The 21,647-nt window shown below is 37.1% G+C and overlaps 1 protein-coding gene across 1 annotated transcript in view; it reads left to right on the top strand.

Moving 5' to 3' along the window:
- The first annotated feature begins 1,345 nt into the window (after window positions 1-1,345).
- The window catches only part of LOC140986192 (uncharacterized), a 35,999-nt gene continuing 15,697 nt past the window's right edge, over window positions 1,346-21,647 (top strand). Inside the window, exons 1-27 of the mRNA XM_073454253.1 lie at window positions 1,346-1,572; window positions 3,580-3,877; window positions 4,046-4,274; window positions 4,377-4,716; window positions 4,800-4,913; window positions 5,192-5,320; window positions 5,500-5,688; window positions 5,768-5,962; window positions 6,572-6,709; window positions 6,938-7,057; window positions 7,144-7,397; window positions 7,658-7,761; window positions 9,443-9,537; window positions 9,620-9,859; window positions 10,940-11,149; window positions 11,257-11,332; window positions 11,460-11,527; window positions 11,946-12,091; window positions 12,304-12,412; window positions 12,493-12,639; window positions 18,225-18,272; window positions 18,350-18,478; window positions 18,571-18,807; window positions 18,901-19,032; window positions 19,127-19,212; window positions 19,297-19,402; window positions 19,504-19,599. Of these exons, the coding sequence (XP_073310354.1) occupies window positions 1,462-1,572; window positions 3,580-3,877; window positions 4,046-4,274; window positions 4,377-4,716; window positions 4,800-4,913; window positions 5,192-5,320; window positions 5,500-5,688; window positions 5,768-5,962; window positions 6,572-6,709; window positions 6,938-7,057; window positions 7,144-7,397; window positions 7,658-7,761; window positions 9,443-9,537; window positions 9,620-9,859; window positions 10,940-11,149; window positions 11,257-11,332; window positions 11,460-11,527; window positions 11,946-12,091; window positions 12,304-12,412; window positions 12,493-12,639; window positions 18,225-18,272; window positions 18,350-18,478; window positions 18,571-18,807; window positions 18,901-19,032; window positions 19,127-19,212; window positions 19,297-19,402; window positions 19,504-19,599 (4,146 nt within the window). The 5' untranslated portion in view covers window positions 1,346-1,461. The remainder of the gene's footprint in view (window positions 1,573-3,579; window positions 3,878-4,045; window positions 4,275-4,376; window positions 4,717-4,799; window positions 4,914-5,191; window positions 5,321-5,499; window positions 5,689-5,767; window positions 5,963-6,571; window positions 6,710-6,937; window positions 7,058-7,143; window positions 7,398-7,657; window positions 7,762-9,442; window positions 9,538-9,619; window positions 9,860-10,939; window positions 11,150-11,256; window positions 11,333-11,459; window positions 11,528-11,945; window positions 12,092-12,303; window positions 12,413-12,492; window positions 12,640-18,224; window positions 18,273-18,349; window positions 18,479-18,570; window positions 18,808-18,900; window positions 19,033-19,126; window positions 19,213-19,296; window positions 19,403-19,503; window positions 19,600-21,647) is intronic.

Below are 21,647 nucleotides of genomic sequence, written 5' to 3'. Positions count from 1 at the left end.
CAGCTAAGACAAATATACAAAAGAGCTGATGAAAAAGCTTGGAATGAAAAATTGTGTTGTTTCCTCAACTTCTAAGAGGTCATTTATCAAGCTAAACAAATATGAATAGGGAATCTCAGTTGAGGTAACATGTGCTATTTATTCGTCTAAACACATATAAGCTCAGTGCTAATAAACACAATCAAAACCATGCATGAATTTTTTTTTTTTTTTAAAAAACTAGACATGAAAACATAGAGAATAGATTCAATTGTATATGGAGTTGATCATGAACTTTCAAGAACTTAGGGGGCGTTTGGTTGATGGGATAAGGTGGGTTTATTTTTTTTAACCCACCTTATCCCTCGTCTGGTACGCGTGATTATTTAACCAAGTCAATCCCTCCTATGAATGATTAAATTATATTAGGTAGGTTAAAATAATATCTCCTCACTCCCTAGGATTATTTATCCCACTCTTAATCCATTCTATTTTTCCAATTTTACCTTTCTCCTAAATTCAAACTCACCACCACTTCCTTCCACCGACAACCCCCACCGCCGGCCGACGACCACCGCCGACCGTCGACCGACGACCACCGCCGGCCGACGACAGCCGACCGCCGCTTCCGGCCGACCGCCACCGTCGACCACCTCCGCCGCCGNCGACGACCGCCGCCGGCCGCCGACCGCCGCCGGCCGACGACAGCCGACCGCCGCCGGCCGACGGCCACCGCCGCTTCCGGCCGACCGCCACCGTCGACCACCTCCGCCGCCGNCTGGTACGCGTGATTATTTAACCAAGTCAATCCCTCCTATGAATGATTAAATTATATTAGGTAGGTTAAAATAATATCTCCTCACTCCCTAGGATTATTTATCCCACTCTTAATCCATTCTATTTTTCCAATTTTACCTTTCTCCTAAATTCAAACTCACCACCACTTCCTTCCACCGACAACCCCCACCGCCGGCCGACGACCACCGCCGACCGTCGACCGACGACCACCGCCGGCCGACGACAGCCGACCGCCGCTTCCGGCCGACCGCCACCGTCGACCACCTCCGCCGCCGACCGCCGCCGTCTCCGGCCGCCGGAGTGGAAGAATAAAAAAAAGGGCAATTTTGTCATTTCATCAAAAAATTCAAAATTATCCTACACTTAAAAATCTTACCAAACATACTACCATATATTACATATCTACGACAATCATTTTCTTTATCATTTACATACTAATCATTAGTTTATTTTATATTGCAACCAAACGCAGCCTAAAGGTCTAAAAAATTAATACGCGCAGCAGTATCGTATCGGTTTCTGGAGGGCGTGGGCCCCAAAATATAAATACGCCCACTCCCCACCTATTTCACCTTAAGCTATAGATATTGTCGTCAGCAAAGTTGTGTGTTCTGCAAACCCTAGCTTTCTCTCATTCAAGCTAAATTCACTAAACACTTACAGTATTGCGAGATTCTGGTCCAAATGATTCCGCTGTCATCGAAATTGTCCAGTCAAATCCGGTTTCTCATCCAGAGCTTGGATGACTCCGATTCGGGCTCCGACTTCGAATCGATTTTCCTGGAGCTTTGCGAGGTATGATCGCGTTTATGTAAAATGATTTGTTTGAGTCTTTTTCTAGTGTACGGATGAGTTTCCCATTGTCGGTGTTTCAATTAGGTAATCCATTTTCTTACTCTATAGTTGGATGAGGTTTTGATCTTGCTGTTGAGTGGGATCTCGACGACTGATGTTTGTGTGGGAGTATCGAGTTCGAGTCGTCTTGCTATTCTTGGATTTGAAGAAGTTTGTTTCTTTACATGAAATGGTGTTTATGGGGAGGATTTGTTTGAATTTCGTGTTCTATGTTAAAATACATTCAACATGTTTGCTAGTGGAATGATTGATGCTCGCTTTTATATGATTGCTTGTGTGAGTAAGCTGAAGCAAAATACATGTGCATACTTTTATTTTATTTTATTTTTCGACATTTTACTTGAATGAGATTTCATTACGTCGTATGTTATGATTCCAATTTACAGTGTGGGTTATGTAGTGGGCTAGTTTTGTTGACACATCTGTTTTGAGAGAACTTGCTTTGATTATAAAAATTGTGGATGCTTTTTTAAAACCTGCAAGCCTATTTTAAAGACAAACAGAATTCTTGTCCGTCATACCTACCTCTTTGGTCCATGTTAGCCCAGGTCCAAGTGGTACCTATCTTCTTGAAGTAGTAATGATGGTCCCATAATTTACTTGCCAACAAATTAACCAAAATTAGGAGAATCGGGAAACTAGTTATCGTGACAGCACTTGGTTTCAATGTCTGGGCTGGTGGTTCCAGAAAATCGTGTCACCATGAGGGAATAATTTAAGATACCACTCCAAAGCAGTAAAGTAGATAAAACACGTAAAGTATGATGTAAGAAACATTAAATGGATAAATATCGGCCGACTAAGGAATGTCATCCAAATTTATTTTTTGAAAAGTTTGCACGCATTGATTCTTAATTGGATGACTAGTTTATCTACAAGTTCAAGTTCGAAAAAATGAATTTAATGTTCATGTCCAGAACAATTTCAGGAATTGTTCTTTTTAAGTTCTTAATTGATAGGATATACACAGTTATAGTTTTATCTACTATTAGTTTACTTAATATTAATATTAATAGATAAAATATGTAACTTGCCTTTCCATAATTAAAAATTTAAAATATGCATACTGTTAAAAAAAGACAGCGCGGTTTATTTTGAATTTTCTCCTGGATGTGTATCAATCACATAATCGTTTATTGCTGAAATGCTCCATGGATCAGGAAGCACATAATTGCAATTGCTTCGATCAGAGAACTATGTTTGGTAAAATTTATCGAAACTTTTTTTCGTTTCTTGAAAGATGTAAGTCAGGTTCTCTTTCTACCAGTACAATTACCCTGCTGCTGCTTCACTCTAGTAGCTGGTCTCCCCTTCTGCAACCTGAATTTTTAATTGAGTTAGAAGATGAGGATATATCAATTTTGTTCAGCAAAAAATATTTATTCTGGTAGGTACATCTTTGGTATTTGTGAAAGAAATGGGAAGGAAAGAATGATGATTTGGAAACCATGAAGCAGGGCATGTCCTGTCAGCAGGGTTGCACCTTGATTTATGATGTGTTTAAATCTCAGCTTTCAGTATTTAGTGAAAGTCATATCCACTCGATATATTTTTTTAAATAAAGCCGATGTTACTGAAGCTTGGTAAGAAATAAGAAGAAAATGTAGATATTCATTTGCTCCATATCTCAAAATTTTAAATATCTGCTATGTACGGGATCTAGAAATATATTTTCTCCATCATGAGTTTAAAACATACCTTTACTTATATATATATTATAGAATTCTACATTGTTTGTGATCAATTTCGTTTCTTATAAAAAATCAGTATGTGATGAATCTTATTATGCAAGCCAACCCACTTAAGTCAGCCCAGTTACCTAGTTAATAAACCCTGCATGCATGTTGGAGTTTTTTTTTTCCTTTCTTTTGCTCTATACTACCCATGCACTTCATGTCATTGTATTCAAGTTGTGGGTTATCATTCTGACAATGTTACATGTTGCAGTGTACTTCACATGGAACTGAAGGAAGCATATTGCTACTCCAAATCTGTTTGGATACCTTGCATATTTATGTGAAAGATTTGAAGAATATGCAGATGCATCCAATATTTGCTTCATTGTTTAAGCATATTATGTATAAACCTAATTTCAGTACAGTTTTGTGTCAATCATTGAGTACTGCAGCTATAAATGGAGAATACTTGCAGAATCTTTCTAATGTGTTGCATTTATCACCATTAGAGAAAATTGGAATGGGCCTTGCTTTATCTGATTCAGAAAACCTTGAGATCAGAATGTGCGGTTAGTACTTTCTCTGACTAGCCACCTGGATATGAGCATCGAAATTATTTGGTTGTGGAAGTGGTCTTGAATATAAACAACCGAAGATTACAGTAAATAAAGATGTTGAGCTTAACCTGCTTTTCATTGTGCATTGAGTTAATTCCATTTTCGTGGATTGTCTCACAGGGAAAAACTTTTGCATGAGTCAGATTGCAGAATTTAGTGCCAATTCCATGGCTTCAGATTCTTCTGAGCTAATTCAGAAAATTCTGGTGTTTCTTAGTCAATCTGAAGGTCTATCTAAGTATGTAGATTCGTTCATGCAAATGTTATCTCTTCTGCAATTGAAGGAGGAATCCCAATTTATCTTAGCACCTTTCCTTTCTGATGAATTGCGTGACGAAAAATTCTTCAGGTACTTTATTCGGGAGATTTGGTGTCAAAATCTCTCATAGCTGATTTGCTTGTGCGTGAGCTGTAAAATAACCTTTCTCGCTTCTTCGTTTGTTTAATGCAGGCATTTGGATTTATTCAACGAAGGTGATGAAGATAATTTTGATACCATTCTAGAAGAAATGGAGAAGGAAAGTAGCATGGCTGATATGATGAATGAATTAGGCTATGGATGCACTGCCAATTTCTCACAATGCAAAGAAATGTTGTCTTTATTCTTGCCCCTTTCTGATGTCACCATTGCAAAGATACTTGGCACAATTGCCCGAACTTACGCAGGTCTTGATGACAGTCAAAAAGTGTTCACCACATTTTTTTCTGCTCTTGGGGGTAATATTGGTTTGGAGCAACCGTCTTTGAACTCCTGGAATGTAGATGTACTAGTGGATTCAATAAAGCAGCTCGTAAGTTCTGTACTATGTTTCACATCAGTGTGGTGTACTTAATTGATTCATTGCATGGTAGTTAGTTCTAATTTTTGTCACAGGCTCCTGGAATTAACTGGATAAATGTCATGGAGAAGCTGGACCATGAGAATTTTTATATCCCTAATGAGACAGCATTTTCCTTTTTTATGTCGGTGTATAAATATGCATGTCAGGTATGCCTCCACACTTGGTCTTACTGTTTTTTATTCCCATCTTCGATACGAAATCTAACAATGCTGTCTTTATGAAATTGAAGTTCTTTCATGAAATGTATATTTGTTTTGCTTATTTTCTACATAATATGAATATCATCTTTTTGTGTAGGAGGTTCCTTGATGCTCATTACTAGAAATGTTTATATTTTCCTTTACAAAAAAGAAACACTAAAATTAAAATCAGACCAACTTTGATTCTAAAACAAATAAGATTTACGTGGAACTTGCTTGTTCAGGATCCATTTCCTCTTCATGCAATTTGCGGCTTTATTTGGAAGAATGTTGAGGGTCAGCTATCATTCTTAAAGTATGCCATCTCAATGCCACCTGAAGTGTTTACATTTGCACATTCTGAGAGGCAAATGGTATGTTTTCCCTAGAATCCAGCTACTGCTAAAACCTGCGACTGCATGCATCATATTCTTTTACTTTTTCTTCAAGAGCATGCAAGGTGTAAATGATTGAATCTAATCCATGCATATTAACTTAAAAGTGGTTACAAATTTGTGATAACTAATTGTCGACTATTCCTTTTCTTACACAGGTTTACGATGACGTGATTGGGCATAAGTTTCAACCTGGCCAGTTAAATCATGCTTGGACCTGCCATGACCTCCTCGAGGTGTTATGTCAACTAGCTGAGAGGGGCCATGCAAATTTTGTGCGATCTGCTATTAAGAATCCTCTTAACCACTGCCCTGAAATTTTGCTTCTTGGGATGGCTCGCGTGAATGTACTTCATCTTAAATGAACTGTGATTGTTTATTACGCCTTTTGTTGTGTGACTCATTAAGTAACACCTGATATTGCAGACGGCATATAATCTTATCCAGCATGAAGTGTCTTCTGCTGTTCTTCCTATGGTACTCAAAAATGTTTCAGGAAACAGTTTAATACTTCATCTATGGCATGAACACCCAAACATGTTGTTGCGAGGGTTCATAGATGCCATGAACATTGATCCTGACAACTATAGTAGGATTCTGGATGCTTGCCAGGAATTAAAGGTAGATTTCTCACTTAATATTGTTCTTCCACAACATTCTTATTCACAATAAACTTCCATTATTTCTGCACGTCGAAGGATGGTGAAGTTTGATGCAATAAAAGGCAAACCTTGTCCACGTTATTGATTACCAATGGCTCTTGAGGGCTTCCATGTGGTCCCTCAAATTTCTTCTAGTGATCTAGTCAACTTCTTGATTAATACTTGTCACTTTAACTGCTGATTAGCTTTACATTTTTTGCTTAATATCATTTTTACTTCTCTCCTCATATTTTAATTATCATATGTTGAATGCAATTTGTACTACCAACTGGCTGGTTTCTATTTTTAATGTAGGCTTCAATGCATATTTATGTCATATGAGAATTGCTTGGTACTGCCATGTTAACATATTACCACAATATCATCCCTTACACCCCATGTTTCCACAGGGTTCCTACAAGTAGTTTTTAATTTTTTTTTTGGTTATTTTGTGGATTGGTGGATTTGCGAAATATCTTTCCCTCTGCAAGCAGACACTTGAGATAAATAAAGTGATGTTTAGTTTTGTATTTCATTATTGTTAGTGGCAAATAATGTTAATTGACGTTTCTTCTTAACTTTGTTACAGATCCTATCGCCGGTATTGGATATGATTCCTTCTTATTTTGGAATTCGACTGACTGCCCTTGCTTCAAGAAAAGAATTCACGGATCTTGAGAACTGGTTGAGCAATAAATTAGTTGCATACAAAGATGCTTTCTATGAGGTAACTCCCTTTTTTTCTTATGACACATGTTCACCCAACACTTGTGAGCAAATCATCTCTTGAGACCTTTAAAGGAATGGTGAACTTGACACGATCTTGATAAATCTGCTACCAGTAATATTATGCTGATGTGGCTATCTGTCTCTGACAGTGCTACTACTTGTTTTTAGATGTCTGGAGTAATATAGAATAACTGCTAAGTAATTGAAATTGTATGCATGCTTTTAGGAGTGCCTCAAGTTTCTAAAGGAGGTTCAGCTTGGAGCTCAGGATGTTTCTTCTGATCGCTTTCACCCCATTGCTGCTCTTGTGAATATTTATTTGGAAGCATATCCCTCTTTCTTAAAGGTTCTGATGTCTCGTTTTTCTCACTTACTTTTCTATTTCCAACTTAATCTTAATTGGCCTTAGTTATTTACACGATAAAACTGCAGGTCCTTCGCTCTCATGTTGGTGTCACTTTGTCCAGTCATTTGGCCGAGGAAATGGAAAAATTGCATGCCACTTCCATGCGTGGTAATGCACTACTTAAAGATTGTGGGACTGCTGACTCCACCTCTCCTGATAGTTATGCTGATGATATCGAGAAAGAAGCAAATTCATACTTCCATCAAATGTTTTCTGGTCTACTTGCTATTGATACGATGATTCAAATGCTTACTCGTTTCAAGGAATCTCCGGACAGAAGGTTAATTTCCAACCAACATATTTGTCTTTATTTTACCTAAATCAAATGTGCAATTCCTTTTAATCTTAACTGTTCCATAATTGGGATAAAATGCTTACGAGCCTGGATTTTTAGCTTTGTTGGTTTTTGGTTATTTATCAGCTGCCTTCTAGATTCTCAAATGATACATTGATTGGAGGATTATGTCACCACTTCGTTATAGCCTTTGAAAATGTTATTAAAAGTTGAGGCTCAATTGAGAAAGCTGTTATTTGTAACAGAGAGCAGTTGATTTTTGAGTGCATGATTGCTAATCTGTTCGAGGAGTACAAGTTCTTTTCCAAGTACCCTGAAAGGCAGTTGAAAATTGCCGCAGGTCTTTTTGGTGAGTTTTATTTTTCATTTTTTAAACTTAACGATATCACTTATTTTTGCTGGTTTTCGGTGTCATTCATTTTACTAAGGCACTAATGCATTATGACAGATGTAGATGGCATAATGTATTAGGAAACATTTAATTTTCCTTCTACTTTGGATGGTTGATTATCAGATGAATGTCATTAGGTTATCTTTTTGTGTTATCCATTTATTTTTGCTGAACTGATTACTTAAACAGAAGCTATGTTGCATGGATACGGGTACGGGTATCGTATCGAATACGATACGTATACGGCGATACGAAAAATTTTGAAAATATAAGACACGATACGACTAGGATACTACAATTATTTTTTTAAAAAAAGATATATATTTAGTATTAAAAATTTTAGAGATATACGTATTTATATAAATATATTGTAGAAATATATATACATATCTATGAAAATATATACAATGTACAACTTCAAAGCAGTGATTTAAAAAGAAAATGCCAAAAAAAAAATTCGAAACCCATCCAAAAACGTGTTCCTGCCATGTCCATGGCGTATCCGACTGGTCAAATATGCAAAAAGTCAACGACACCGATTTTGGTGTATCCGATACGCGTATTCGCGTGTCGTATCCGTATCAGTGTCAGTGTCAGTGTCGTATCCTTGTCCGATACTTCAAAAAAATAAAAAATTAGGAGTGTCCGTGCTACATAGAACGGAAGTTTTATGCATTTTTTCAAAAGCCGGTTTGGCATGGCGACATAAGTAGTAGTTTTTCACTTATTGAAATGTGAAAAATGCTGGATTGCTGGAGGTAAGGCCTTTTTTACATTTGTGACATTCGTTGGAAAAGGAGACTGACTGTTCTAGAAGACATCTCCATCTGTTTAGCTTTTTCCATGAAGAAAGTCAGCATTGATAGCAGATCTTCTGCGTTTTTACATTGACTTGAAAAATTTACTCCTACTCAATGCAAAATTTCTCAGTTTAGAGCCAGGCAAAATGATGAGACATTAATGGTTAACCCAACTTGGCAGTTATATGTTTAAGTATGTATCCTGGCGAAACTTGGGTTGCATTACATGAATTGAGATAAAAAACTGATGAAGCTATCCGTATCTTTCCATCTGTGGAATTGAAATTATTGGACTGGTTGTATTGAATGACTTTGAAATGGTCGCCCTGATTTCTTGTTTAGAGGAAAGTTGAACCTCTATTGGACTCAATTTTTAGGCTTAAGGCAAATTCTTTGACTCACGAATATGCATAAACTTGTTCGTGCATATTTAATTTGTATTTGTGAATTGTGATTGCTTGCCTAACAAGCTTAGTCAAATTTGTTCCCTTGTTTCCTAAAATATGTGGCCGAAACAACTTAAGGTGCTACTCCTTGTTGGATATTATGCCACCTTTGATGTGTTCTCTGTGTTTTCAGCTGATTGTCCATATTTATGTTGAGTTTTTGGCGTACCAAGTGCAACATGGAAATCTTTATTGAGCTATTATAATTGTCATATATTAGTAAATGTTTTCGCTTAAATAAGTTACCTACATTTTTTTTCAAATTCTATGTACTGAGCTATCTGGCTTTCTTGGCATGCTGTAGTCCTTTTATATTTTTGTTATTGTTATTTCCCCGTTCAGGATTGTGAGCTGTTATTTGAAATAGATCTTGATCTGGAATTTTCTTTCCAGGGTTACTCATCAAACATCAACTTGTGAAGCATCTCACGCTCGGTATCGCTTTGCGAGCTGTTTTAGATGCTCTGCGTAAACCTTCCGATTCAAAAGTTTGTAAATGTTCCTCGTCTTATTTTTGTCATTGTTTTATTAAAAAACCGACCAATGGCTTTTATATGCTACAACATGTAGATGTTTGTTTTTGGGACGAAGGCACTGGAACAATTTGTTGACCGCCTCATAGAGTGGCCGCAGTACTGCAATCATATTCTGCAAATATCTCATTTGCGTGTTACAAATGTGGACCTTGTTACATTTATTGAGAGGGCACTCGCTAGGATTTCAGCAGCTCATACTGATCAAGACATTGTCCATGATGACACTACTGAGCTTCATCATGGTTCTATCCAGCCATCTTCTACTAATGTGGAGGTAGTATATTGTTTTATTACTCTGTTACGTGCTCTGATTTTACACAACATTTCAAGCCTGTTTCAACTTTCAAGGATCAAATATGATAGGCAACCTACTCGATGCCATTGATGAAGTAGCAGTCAATGCATAAACTGCCAATTGGAAAACTTGAGTCATGATTTTACATTTTACTTTTCTCCAAAATGAGCTTGTCAAATAATTTGACCATTTTTACTTTTAATAATGCAACGGTGCTAATTTATTAGAACTAGTGCTTATGACTAGTTTCAGTTAATTCATCTCTAGATATTCCTCAACTGAAATGTACTCAAGATATGCCCTCCAAGAATTGCATTTCAAATGCCTTTCCTCCTGGTTACAGCACCTTTATTTTGTTGGTTAATGATTATTGGTGTTGATCTTCTAACTTATTTGGTAGTTAAATGACTAAAATAACCATCACTGACCTTTGACTTGCTAATATTAATTTTTGTTTTAATTGGATTGCTTCTTTGCAATAAGTTGCAACATTTATCATTCTACTGATAAAATTTAGGCTGAAAATCTTGTGCGTTGCTAACAATGCTAATATTTCTTTAAGACTGCTATATCATTACAATTAGATCCACTATCTTCTTCTTATTCTTGTGTACGAGTTGCCACTTTCGACTCCATGATAATGGCTTTATATCCATTTGCTCCTCTCTTTTTTTGTGGTTGCTCGTGTCTCATCCTTGCTTCGAGCTATAAATATTTTTTAATGACTGAAAAAACTGTAAAATTTTGGTTATTCGTATGCATTATTTTGCTGTGAGTTGGTTGAACTGAATGATAATTAAGTCTGAGAAACTATTTTGAAGAGAAAAATATCTTGAATTTTCTATGCAATTTTTCTATTATTGATGGAATATGGTGGTTCACACAACCTTTTATGTATTTTTTTGATCGAAAACTAAGATTTATTATAATAGCAATCAAGATTACAAAGTTAGTGGATGAGCGATCCACAAGACATCACAACCTTGTATTGTTGAAGTTAAGACTGTCAATTGTACTAGTTATTTTGGCTGTGAGTTATATTCTGTTTCCATTTTTTAGACTCCGAGCTCGTCTTTTTTGTTATCTGGACTGGTAAGCTCACATACTGGGCCGCCAGTCGCCCTTACTGTCCAACTTCCCCAAAGATCTACTAGTTCTTTAGAAGAGAGAAAACCCCCTGTGGTGCCATCTAATTACCTAAAGCCAGCACAATTAGCCGCAGGGCAGGCTGCTGGTGCTCCTTCAAGTGATACAGCTAGCATTCAGAAGGCAAGTGATATAATTTCTTATCTACTGTCATGTACCATGCATATAATGGGTGTTTTTTGTTTCCTTATAGTTTTATTTGAGCTAAACTATATCGGCCAAAATTGCAGTCTCAGAGTTCTGTTGGTGCATCAACGCATGCTTTGTCTCCTGGTTTTCCACGTTCATCTCGAGCTACCTCAGCAAGTATATTTATACCCCTATGAGCATGTGAAATCTACTTTGGCTTATATGTTGTTAATATGCGTTGGTTGACATCTATCGTTGTCTTCTAAGCTTAGTATATTTAATTCCGTGTTTATTCATTTTACAGGGTTTGGCTCTGCCTTAAACATTGAAACTCTTATCACTGCAGCAGAAAGAAGAGAGATTCCAATAGAGGTGCATTTTCTTGGTTGTGTTAGGGATACATTATTTGGGTGAAACTTTTTTCTACTTGGTATCTCATTTATTGCTTATGTGTTTTACTTCTCAGTTTTACCTGCTCATGAGGCCATTTTTTCACCGATCTCCACCTTTTCGTCTGATCTTTTGCTACTTCTTTACTGAGTTTGACCCATTTGATGATTGGTTTGCAATTCTGAATTTCTTTGTTGCTTGTCTGGGTGACAAGTTAACTGTCTTTATATCCACAAGGCATAATCTATTTTCTGGGCCATTGTTTTTAACTGCGTGTACTCTAATATTTCATCTGCATAGCATTACTCACGACTGGTTTTCTTAATAGTTCTATGACCTATCTTAATTGCTCCTTGATGGTTCTTGATTATTTTGTGATATCTACTTTTGTTTTGCACAGACACCTGCTTCTGAAATTCAGGATAAGATATCTTTTATCATTAATAATTTGTCTGCTGCCAATATTGAGGCTAAAGCTAAAGAATTTACTGAGATTCTGAATGAGCGCTATTATCCCTGGTTTGCTCAGTATATGGTCATGAAGAGGTGAGAATTTTAATTTTCATACTAATAAATGTTTGGTACATCTTTATTACTGAGAAACTGAAAATTATTTTGTATGGATTTTAGATGCATGTAATTTATTCCTTGATTTCCTCAATTTACCTTTTCACCTAAGCTATCTGAAATAAAATTAATTTGAAAATTTTTGAAGGCAGTTCTAAATGTTCTGTTGATTCTTATTGCTTTATCGACAGAGCAAGCATTGAGCCAAATTTTCATGATCTGTACTTAAAGTTCCTTGATAAAGTAAACCTGAAGTCTTTGAACAAAGAGGTTATACAAGCCACTTATGAGAACTGCAAGGTTTGAATTACCCCTAGATATATTCTTCATAAATTTTATCCTTTAAATGGTGTTTTATATGTTCCATTTTAAATTTTCAGGTACTTCTAGGGTCAGAACTCATAAAGTCAAGTTCGGAAGAGCGTTCATTGCTGAAAAATTTAGGAAGCTGGCTTGGGAAGATTACTATTGGGAAAAATCAAGTTTTAAGGGCACGAGAGATTGATCCCAAATCTCTGATCGTGGAGGTATCTTCATTTTCTTCTGTTTCCTTCTCACGTCAGCATTTGATTTTAGACATCTTCTCTCTGACTCTTTTGTGACCTAGATTATATTGTTCCTTCGTGTTCATCTCTCTCTAAAGGTGATGTGTCATATATTATTGGCCACAAACTAATCATCATAGCAGTGACCGGTGATCATCGATATGAAATGGACAATTGTGATTTATTATCTGTAATGGCATGGGCTACAAAGATTGAGAAATCTTATTTTGTGCTTGGATTTTGATGGATTTCAAATTCTTTGACTTGTTTGCCTTTGCTGCTGCCTTCGTTCGGTCTTTTCATTGAGAATCACACTTCCGTGATTCTTTCTTCCGGTTCGCTGAACTCAAGTAACATAGCGGGGATGTACGCTCCGAGTAGGGATTTGTTCCAGCAGCGGTGGCTGTATCAATCATCAAGGAATGAGGCATGGGATGAAGAAGTGAAGATCGAACAAAAAGTGTTCATGTGGGGTCTTTGATTTGTTGGTCAGAGAGAACCGAGAATGCGAGTTATGTGCTTGAATTAGATCGAGAAGGGGCACATTGGATCTGGTCCAAGTTAAAGGACTTTATCTACTTCCATCTTCGTGTCTGGCTTTCGATCGGTTCAGTGGTATTAATGCTATGTTTATCATCCAAAGATATACCAAAAAACGAGGAAGTTTCCTGGAAGTGTCCAAATATAACCAGCTCGACAGAAAACAACTCATCATAGTGCCATGCGGTCTTAATTTGTGGGGTTGGAAAATAATATCAAATATATCGGAAAAAATCAGATGAGTATTGATCGAGGAAGAGTTAACAACGCATTTCAGAAAGACAAAAAAGTTGAGTGGCGGCATCATCGAGGGATGAAGGAAGTTGAGGACAGTAGTAGGTAGAGGCCGGTTAACAGGATGTTGGTGGGATGGGGGAATTCAAATATTGCGGGATCTACCAGTCCCTCTAATATTGTTGTCAAGGAATCTGATGTAAGACGAGAGCATGAACCTTATTTAGGTGATAGAGCGGAAGGTATTGTGATTGGCATCAATGAAGAATCGGTCAAAGATACGAAAACTTTTGTTCTTCCCGAGGAGGTCGAGTTTCGGGCAGTTAATTCTACTGTTATGTCAGCATCTCCGTTGGGGGGAAAGATGGTTAAGATCTTAAAAAGAACCATCCCTAAAGAGGTTAGTGATTTCAGAAGCTCACCTATCTTCTCGTTTTCAATCATCATTTCTAAATAATTATTTAAATCTTCATTCTATTCTTCCCACGTCCTTATCTATTTTGGGGATGTCTAGCGCTCTTTTATGTGGAGGAGGGCAACTGAAGATAGATGCTTAGGAGATTAAATTTCACAGGGGCTGAGATGAGGAATAAGTTCCAAGATGAGGAAAAGGCTTCGGGAATGCATTCAGATTATAAGTGTTGGGAAAGTGTTAAGCAATCAACAAGTGTTTTAAGTAGAGAACTAAATAGATTGAAGTGCGGGATTAATTACGAGAAAGGCTTGGTTTCCAAGGGTTCAAATGTGTTTTTATGAATAAATGCTCATGGAATATTTGGCGGGATTGATTTATGAATATATGCTCATGGATGGGATTAATTCATACTGTATTACGTAAGGAAAAACCAGACAGTGCTGTGCTTCTAGAAGTCAAAAGAGAGGTGCTGGATAGCAGATTTGTTGCAAGTTCGTGGAAAACTAGATTTCTTGATTGGGATCCCAGAGCTGTGGTGTCAGTGATAACTTGAGTTTTCGGTTTCGATAGAGGTCCAACTTAATGATGATATCAAATGGTGGTTCTCAGCTATTTACAGACCGTGTAAGCCAAGAGAAAGAGAACTATTTTGGGATGAATTGGCTGGTTTGAGAACAATTTGTACCTTTATTGAATGCAAAGTACACGTTGTCTAACTTCAGGAATATATTGATTTGCTGTAGGCTAGACAAATATATGTTTTCAGGGCGTTGGATGGGCATCTTTCCCACTTTTAAGCAAACGGTGTTTCCCAAAATTACCTCATATAACTATCCAGTTTTGCTAGATACTTCTAAGGTTACTTGCAGTGTTTTAAATGGCGGTCGAGACGGCCATCTAGGCGGTAGGTGGCCCTGACCGCGCCGCCTACGCATGAGGCGGTTGTTTTAGGCGGCCCAAGTTATGCGGCGGTGGGCAAGAGGGCGAGGCGGGTGGAGGCGGTGAGCAGGCGGGCCAGGCAGCGAGCAGACGGGCTAGATGAGGCAATCATTTTAAGTTGGTACTCAAAAAATTTTAAAAATCTAGTCAAAGTCAACTAATTTTAAAACCCAAAATCCTAGTTATTTAAATCACACCTACTTTTTTTTTTTTTTTAACACTACACAAACTGTCCGCCATCGCCTCCAGCAGCAAGAAGTTTTAGGTTAGTCATTGTATATTAATTATTTAACATACTTTTTTTTATAATATTTCAGATTTTGTGATTTTAAAAATCAAATTTGTTTTTTTTCCTATTATTATTGATTTATTGTTGAAGATTAATGGCAGAAAGAGATAAACAATCGGAGTTAGAATTTAAGCCAAAGCCTAATGATATTGTTTGGGAATATGGGGTGTTGTATAATAAAGAGAAAATGTATTGGATCACATGTAATTTGTTTAAGATGCTTATTAAAGGAGGAGTTTATAGGATGAAACATCATATTGCTGGTATTGTAGGACAAATTGAAGCATGTCCTAAAGCATCCGATGAGGACAAAAAAAGAGTGAAAGTCTATCTTGAAAATAGCAAGAATAAAAAGCGACAGGGTGGAAGAACTAAAAGAAGAAGAGACGGAGGTAAACGTAGGTGTTGATGGAGAGGATGATGATTGTCAAGTGGTGGGAGATACTTCAAAAAGAAGCCAAAGAACCTCGGGCTTATTGATAAGTGGACATCCGCAATCGTTCCAACAAAGGCAAGACAACAAAACATAAATGATGTCTTGAAGTTAAAGTTTACAAATGATGTGCATGAGTATGTTGCTAGATGGATATACGAAACTGGGTCTCGTTTTCATTCAATTGACAATCAAAGTTTTAGACAACTTGTAGAGGCGATTGGCCAATTCGGTTCGAGCTACAAACCTCCAAGTCAATATCGTTTAAGAGAGCCACTTTTGAAGCAAGAAGTTGATAGGACCAAATTTTCTCATAAAAAACATGAAGAAGAGTGGATGAAAAATGGATGTTCAATAATGACCGATGCATGGACCGATCGCAAGAGGAGAAACATTATGAATATATGTGTTTATTGCAAGCTAGACACTTCATTCCTTGGTTCTATCGAAGAATCTATGGAGGCACACACCGGGGTTTATATATTTGAGTTTGTTGAAAGATATATCATTGAGATTGGCCCGCAACATGTTCAAGTAGTGACGGACAATGCCACAAACAATATGGCAGCGACGGATTTATTGAAGGTTGCACAACTTCAAATTTTTTGGACCTCTTGTGCGACTCTTACAATCAACCTCATGCTTGAAGCAATTGGAAAACTACTCAAGTTTAGCAGAATGCTTGAGAGAGCAAAGGCCTTGACCATATTCATCTATGCACATCATATAACTTTGGCTGTTATGAGGAAATATACCAAGAACAGTGATATTGTGAGGCCCGGGGTGACAAGATTTGCTACTTCATTATTGACTTAGAAAAGTCTCTAAAACAAGAAAAATCAATTTGAGACTTTTGAATCTTTATTAATTATTAATTATCTTGTTAGTTTGCTTTTATATATTTTTTTGCACATTATTAAGATGATATCATGTTGTATGAAACTTCTTTATGTTTAAACATTATTTAATTACACATCTTGTATAAAAATGGTGACTATTTGTGATTATATTGCATGATTATGTATGATTATCTATAAAAATTAATTAAAAAATTCAATCGCCTGGGCACCTCCTAGGCGGCCGAGGCGGTTGGCGGTCACCAACCGCCCCGCCACCGCCTCCCGCCATTTACATCATTAGTTACTTGAGGTCCATCTCCGTTCAGATTCGAGAATGCTTGGCTGACTCATAAAAAATGCTGAGATTCAGTTTCGTCCTGGTGGAATAATGGGGATAGTCAGTGGTGAGAGGGGTATAAGTTCATGAATAAACTTAAAGGATTAAAAGTTCAGGTATCGAAATGGAACAGAGGTATTTGGAGATGTGGATGTCAAATACGCGGCGGTAATAAGAAAAAATTAGACAATTGGATGAGCTAGAGACATGGGGAATTTGTCGGATGTTTTTACCGAGGAAAGATGGGTAGTGAGGTGCAGAATGGAAGAAATGTCGTTTAGAAGTTTTCAAATGGAAAGTTAAAAAGCAAACGTGAGATGACTGAGGGAAGGGGATCAGAATTCGAAGTTTTTTCAAGCCTTACTGAATAATCGAAGGAATATATTACTGATAGATAAATTGGAACTGGAAGATGGGTATGTGGTTACAGAGGTTTGTCAGATTAAAAGAGTATATGATCATTTTTTATAGGAATCGGATGGTTAATGAGGGGTTTCGACGGCCTGGAATGGAGACCTATATGTAGGGTGGATGCACATGAGTTGGAGATTAAGTTTTCAGAGAAGGAGATTAAAAAAACGGTGTTTGATAGCAACATTTCTTCCATTTCGTTGAAGAGGTGGATCTTTAAACAACATTTATTGGTGGGTGGACCTCTCCACTGAAAACACCCCTATTATCTGTGAGGTGGACCTTCCGGTTGATTCCACCCATGTCTGGGATCTGCGCTTCAGAAGGGCTTTGTATGAGGTTGAAATTGATGTGTTGAGTACTTTGTTAGGGGTTTTAGAAACTGTTAATTTGGAGTTGGGTAGGGCAGATTTTAGGGTTTGGTCGGGGAGTCTTCAGGGTCTTTTTCTGTGATATCTTTTTATGAGTTTTTCCGACCAGTAACTTTCCAATTTCCCTTATTTTTGTAATATATGGAGAGAACATATCCCATATAAGGTTCAAGTTTTCTCGCGGAATGTGTGGGTTTGGGAAAATTGCCAACTTTCTATTCTTTGCAAAAAAAATGATCTAACTGTGAATTATATGTCTGAACTAGTTTACATTTTGCTGGATCAAAGAGGACAATCAATATCACCTACTTTTGCATTGTTAGTTCACGAGTGGAATTTTGAACAAAGTTGTGCAGGAATTGGGTATGGAGTGGATGGAAAATGTCCGACCTTTTGGAATGTGGAAGTTCATTGCTTATTTTGGTAATTTGGTTGGAGCGGAACAAAATAATTTTTAACGATATAGCAGAGTCTATAGACGAGGTTTGGGAAAAGATCAGATTTAGGGTTGCTAGTTGGACGAGAAAGCTTGCAGAGTGTTACCATTTATCTATCTCTGATCTAGTCTGGGATTGGGAATTTTTATGTTTTTGACGACAATGTAGTTTTTCCTGTATTGTGCTTTTGCGGATATCTTATCCGACTCCCTATACCATGTTTTCTTATTTTAATATAATTTCGATTTATATATAAAAAAATGATTATATTGGTCCTTGATTTGAAGTGGCGATTTCTTATAACTATTTACTATTTTTGCAGGCATATGAGAAGGGACTTATGATTGCTGTCATTCCTTTTACATCCAAGGTATCATTCTTTGATTTATGGTTGATGTTCACTATATCAGGGTATTATGTTGCATTTATTTTGTGGTTTTGCTCCAGATTCTAGAACCATGTTCTAACAGTCTAGCTTATCAACCTCCAAACCCTTGGACAATGGGTATACTTGGATTGCTTGTTGAGATTTATGCAATGCCTAATTTAAAAATAAATCTCAAGTTTGATATAGAGGTAAATCTTATGCATAAATCTAGTGGTATTTTCCTTGAGGGGCAAAGTGCTAATCTGAACTCTCTTGGTATCTTCTTTTCATTTCCGTTTAGGTCCTGTTCAAGAACCTTGGTGTAGATTTAAAAGAAGTAACACCTACGTCTCTTCTCAAGGACAAAATTCGAGAAGTTGAAGGTAATCCTGATTTTTCCAATAAAGAAGTAGGATCTTCACAACCTCAAATGGTAAATGAGGTGAAGTCTGGAATAATACCTACACTAAACCAAGTTGAGCAACTGCTTGATGTTGCTCCACCTCTTCTGGGTACTCATTCACATATCATATCTCAGGTGAGTCTTTGTAGATTGTTACTTAAATTACATGAAACATGGACACACATTCTTTTTGGATTTTTAAGGTTCTTTTACATTGTGTATTATCAGTATGTGGCTCCCCTTCATACCACATCTGTCTCATTAGCTGACGATGAGAAGTTGACAAGTCCGGGTGTAACAGATCAGCTTTCTTCCGCTCAATGTCTTCCCCAAGGACAGTCCCAGTTTTCTGTTAACCAGGTTTGCTTAAATTTTTAATTCCTGCTTCCGTAGCTGGATAGCTGTTGTGGGCAAATATTTTTTGAACAGATATATGCTATATTCGTTTTGTCAGATTCCCGTGCCAGCCTCTAATATGGAACAACAAGTTATTATCAATAAAAAGCTCCATGCATTGGGCATGTACTTGAATTTCCAGAGGTCAGAGAATTTACTCATTGTTCAATTCTACTTCATAAAAAATCAGTATTTCATGTTATATACTTGAAGTTTTGTTTGGTTTAGTGTACTTCCAATTTCCATGGATAGAGCTATCACAGAGATAGTGTCCAGCATCGTGCAGCGAAGTGTTTCTATTGCAACTCAGACAACAAAGGAACTTGTTTTGAAGGTTTGCTTTTTCGAATTATTTCCTTTACACATTTGAACAATCTATGTATCAGTGTGCATTCCAAAGGTTCTAGATAAAAGATTCATTCTCTCTGATGACAGGACTATGCTTTGGAGCCTGATGAAACCCTCGTACGTAACGCAGCTCATTTGATGGTTGCAAGATTGGCTGGGAGTCTAGCACATGTGACATGCAAGGTAAGGATAGAGTTGTCTTCCTTTAAATATTACTGTAATCAAAATTTTTATTTATTTATTAAGAAACAATATTTTATTAATAACTTAAAAGATGTTAATTACAATAAGTGGACTAGTGATCCGCCGTCAACAAAAATTACAAAATTTCGTTGCCCTATCAATGATACACAAAAGCCCAATCTCTCAATAAATATGAGATTGAAACATTCTAAAATTCTTCATGAGCACCAATCTACGTAGCAATTTTGATCTTGATTTTATCCCAGTGCTCGACATTATTGTCTTCTGTATTTTAAAAAATTATTCGACTTCTCTCTAATCACACTGACCAACATATGCCGTGAACCACTATTTACCAAAAAATTCTTCCCCTGTTGCCAAGTAGCTGTCTCAGATCCATAGCGAATAAATCTTTCATTGACTTCAATACCACCCCAAACCAAATCCAATTCTTTCAAAGCTCTAGCCCACAAGCCGTTCGTGAATGCATAATGAATGAGCATATGGTCCTGCATTTCCTTCTCATTTCGACATAACTCACACCAATTTGGGCACATAGCACACGAGGGCTATTTCTTTTGCATCATCTCCGAGATCGGCAACTTATCCAGAATCGTTGTCCACGAGAATATTTGGATCTTTGTTGGAACTGAAACCTTCAAATAAAATAGAAATATGGAAAAGCGGGAAAGCTACTGTCGGGAAAGAATGACGCAAAGAAGGATTTAACTGAGAAAAGATCAGAAAGATCCCCACTCCATACTCGGATATCATCTACCCTTTAATCTGCCTTATCCTATCTAACTCACCTAATAACTCAGTCAACTCTAATAACTCCTTATCCCTCGAAACCCTTCAAAAATCCAAGTTCCACGACTGGGAAGACGACGGATTGTCAAAGTGAGCAAAATAGGATATAGTCATGTTATGAACCGCGGAAAGCTGAAATAAAAACGGGTAAAGATCCCTAAAAGAAGAATCTCCCCACCATCTGTCTTCCCAAAACCTAGCCTTGGTACCTCCTCTAACTTTTATCCTCCTTAATTGTTGAAAAGTCGGGTAAGATCGGGAAATAAACTTCTTGCTAAACCCGCATTCCTACCATTCTCTTGTAACCCGTAGTTACTCACTATGATCTTCTTCCACAACGTCCCATCTTCCACATAAAACCTCCACCATCATTTCTCCATCATAGCCTTGTTTCTCAAAACAAAACTCCTAATGCCCAATCACCCTTATCTTTAGGTTTGCACACGTGCCCAGGCAACCAAATGACTATGTGCATCACCATCAGCTCCATCACTAAGGAAATTCCTTGAAATTTTATCCATCGCATCCACTATTCCTATTGGTACCCTAGAAAGATACGCAATAAATCGGCAATGCATTTGATGCAATCAGCGTTAACCTTTCCCATCTTGACAAAAATGCTCTCTTCCAACTTGCCAACTTTTTCAACATCTTAGTTAGAATAGGTTCCCAAAACGAAACTTGTAATGGATTTCCTCCTAAAGGCACTCCCAAATACTTAATCAGCCACTTCTCCTTACCACATCCAATTTGCTGAGCTAACTGTTCAACTTCTTCACATTGGATGCCCAACAAAGCACTATTTTCCCAATTGATTTTTAACCCAGACATGTTTCAAAATGACCTCACAACTTCCACAAAAAATCTGATATGATCCTTTTCCTTACAAAGAAAAGTTTATCATCCGCAAATTGAATATGAGATATCTCAATCTTGTCTCTACCAACCTCGATCCCTATTATTAAATCCTTGTCCTTAGCTTTATCATTCAACCTCTGCAACACATACACTACCAAGTTAAACAAAAAAAGAGATAAAGGATCACCTTGTCTAAGCCTTTTCTTAGCATTAAATTTACCCCTTGACCTCCCATTAATCATAATAGAAAATGATACATTCGATACACATCTTTTGATCCACTTTTTTCATCTCTCTTCAAACCCCTTATTCCTCAATACAAACAAAATCCAAAAAATCCCAATCTACAATGTCGTATGCTTTATCGAAGTCAACCTTCA

The sequence above is a fragment of the Primulina huaijiensis genome, chromosome 10 (genome assembly GCF_012295235.1).
Source record: "Primulina huaijiensis isolate GDHJ02 chromosome 10, ASM1229523v2, whole genome shotgun sequence".
Classification (NCBI taxonomy): Eukaryota; Viridiplantae; Streptophyta; class Magnoliopsida; order Lamiales; family Gesneriaceae; genus Primulina; species Primulina huaijiensis.
Note: the sequence above shows the minus strand (reverse complement) of the source record. Positions and strands in the feature narration are given on the sequence as shown.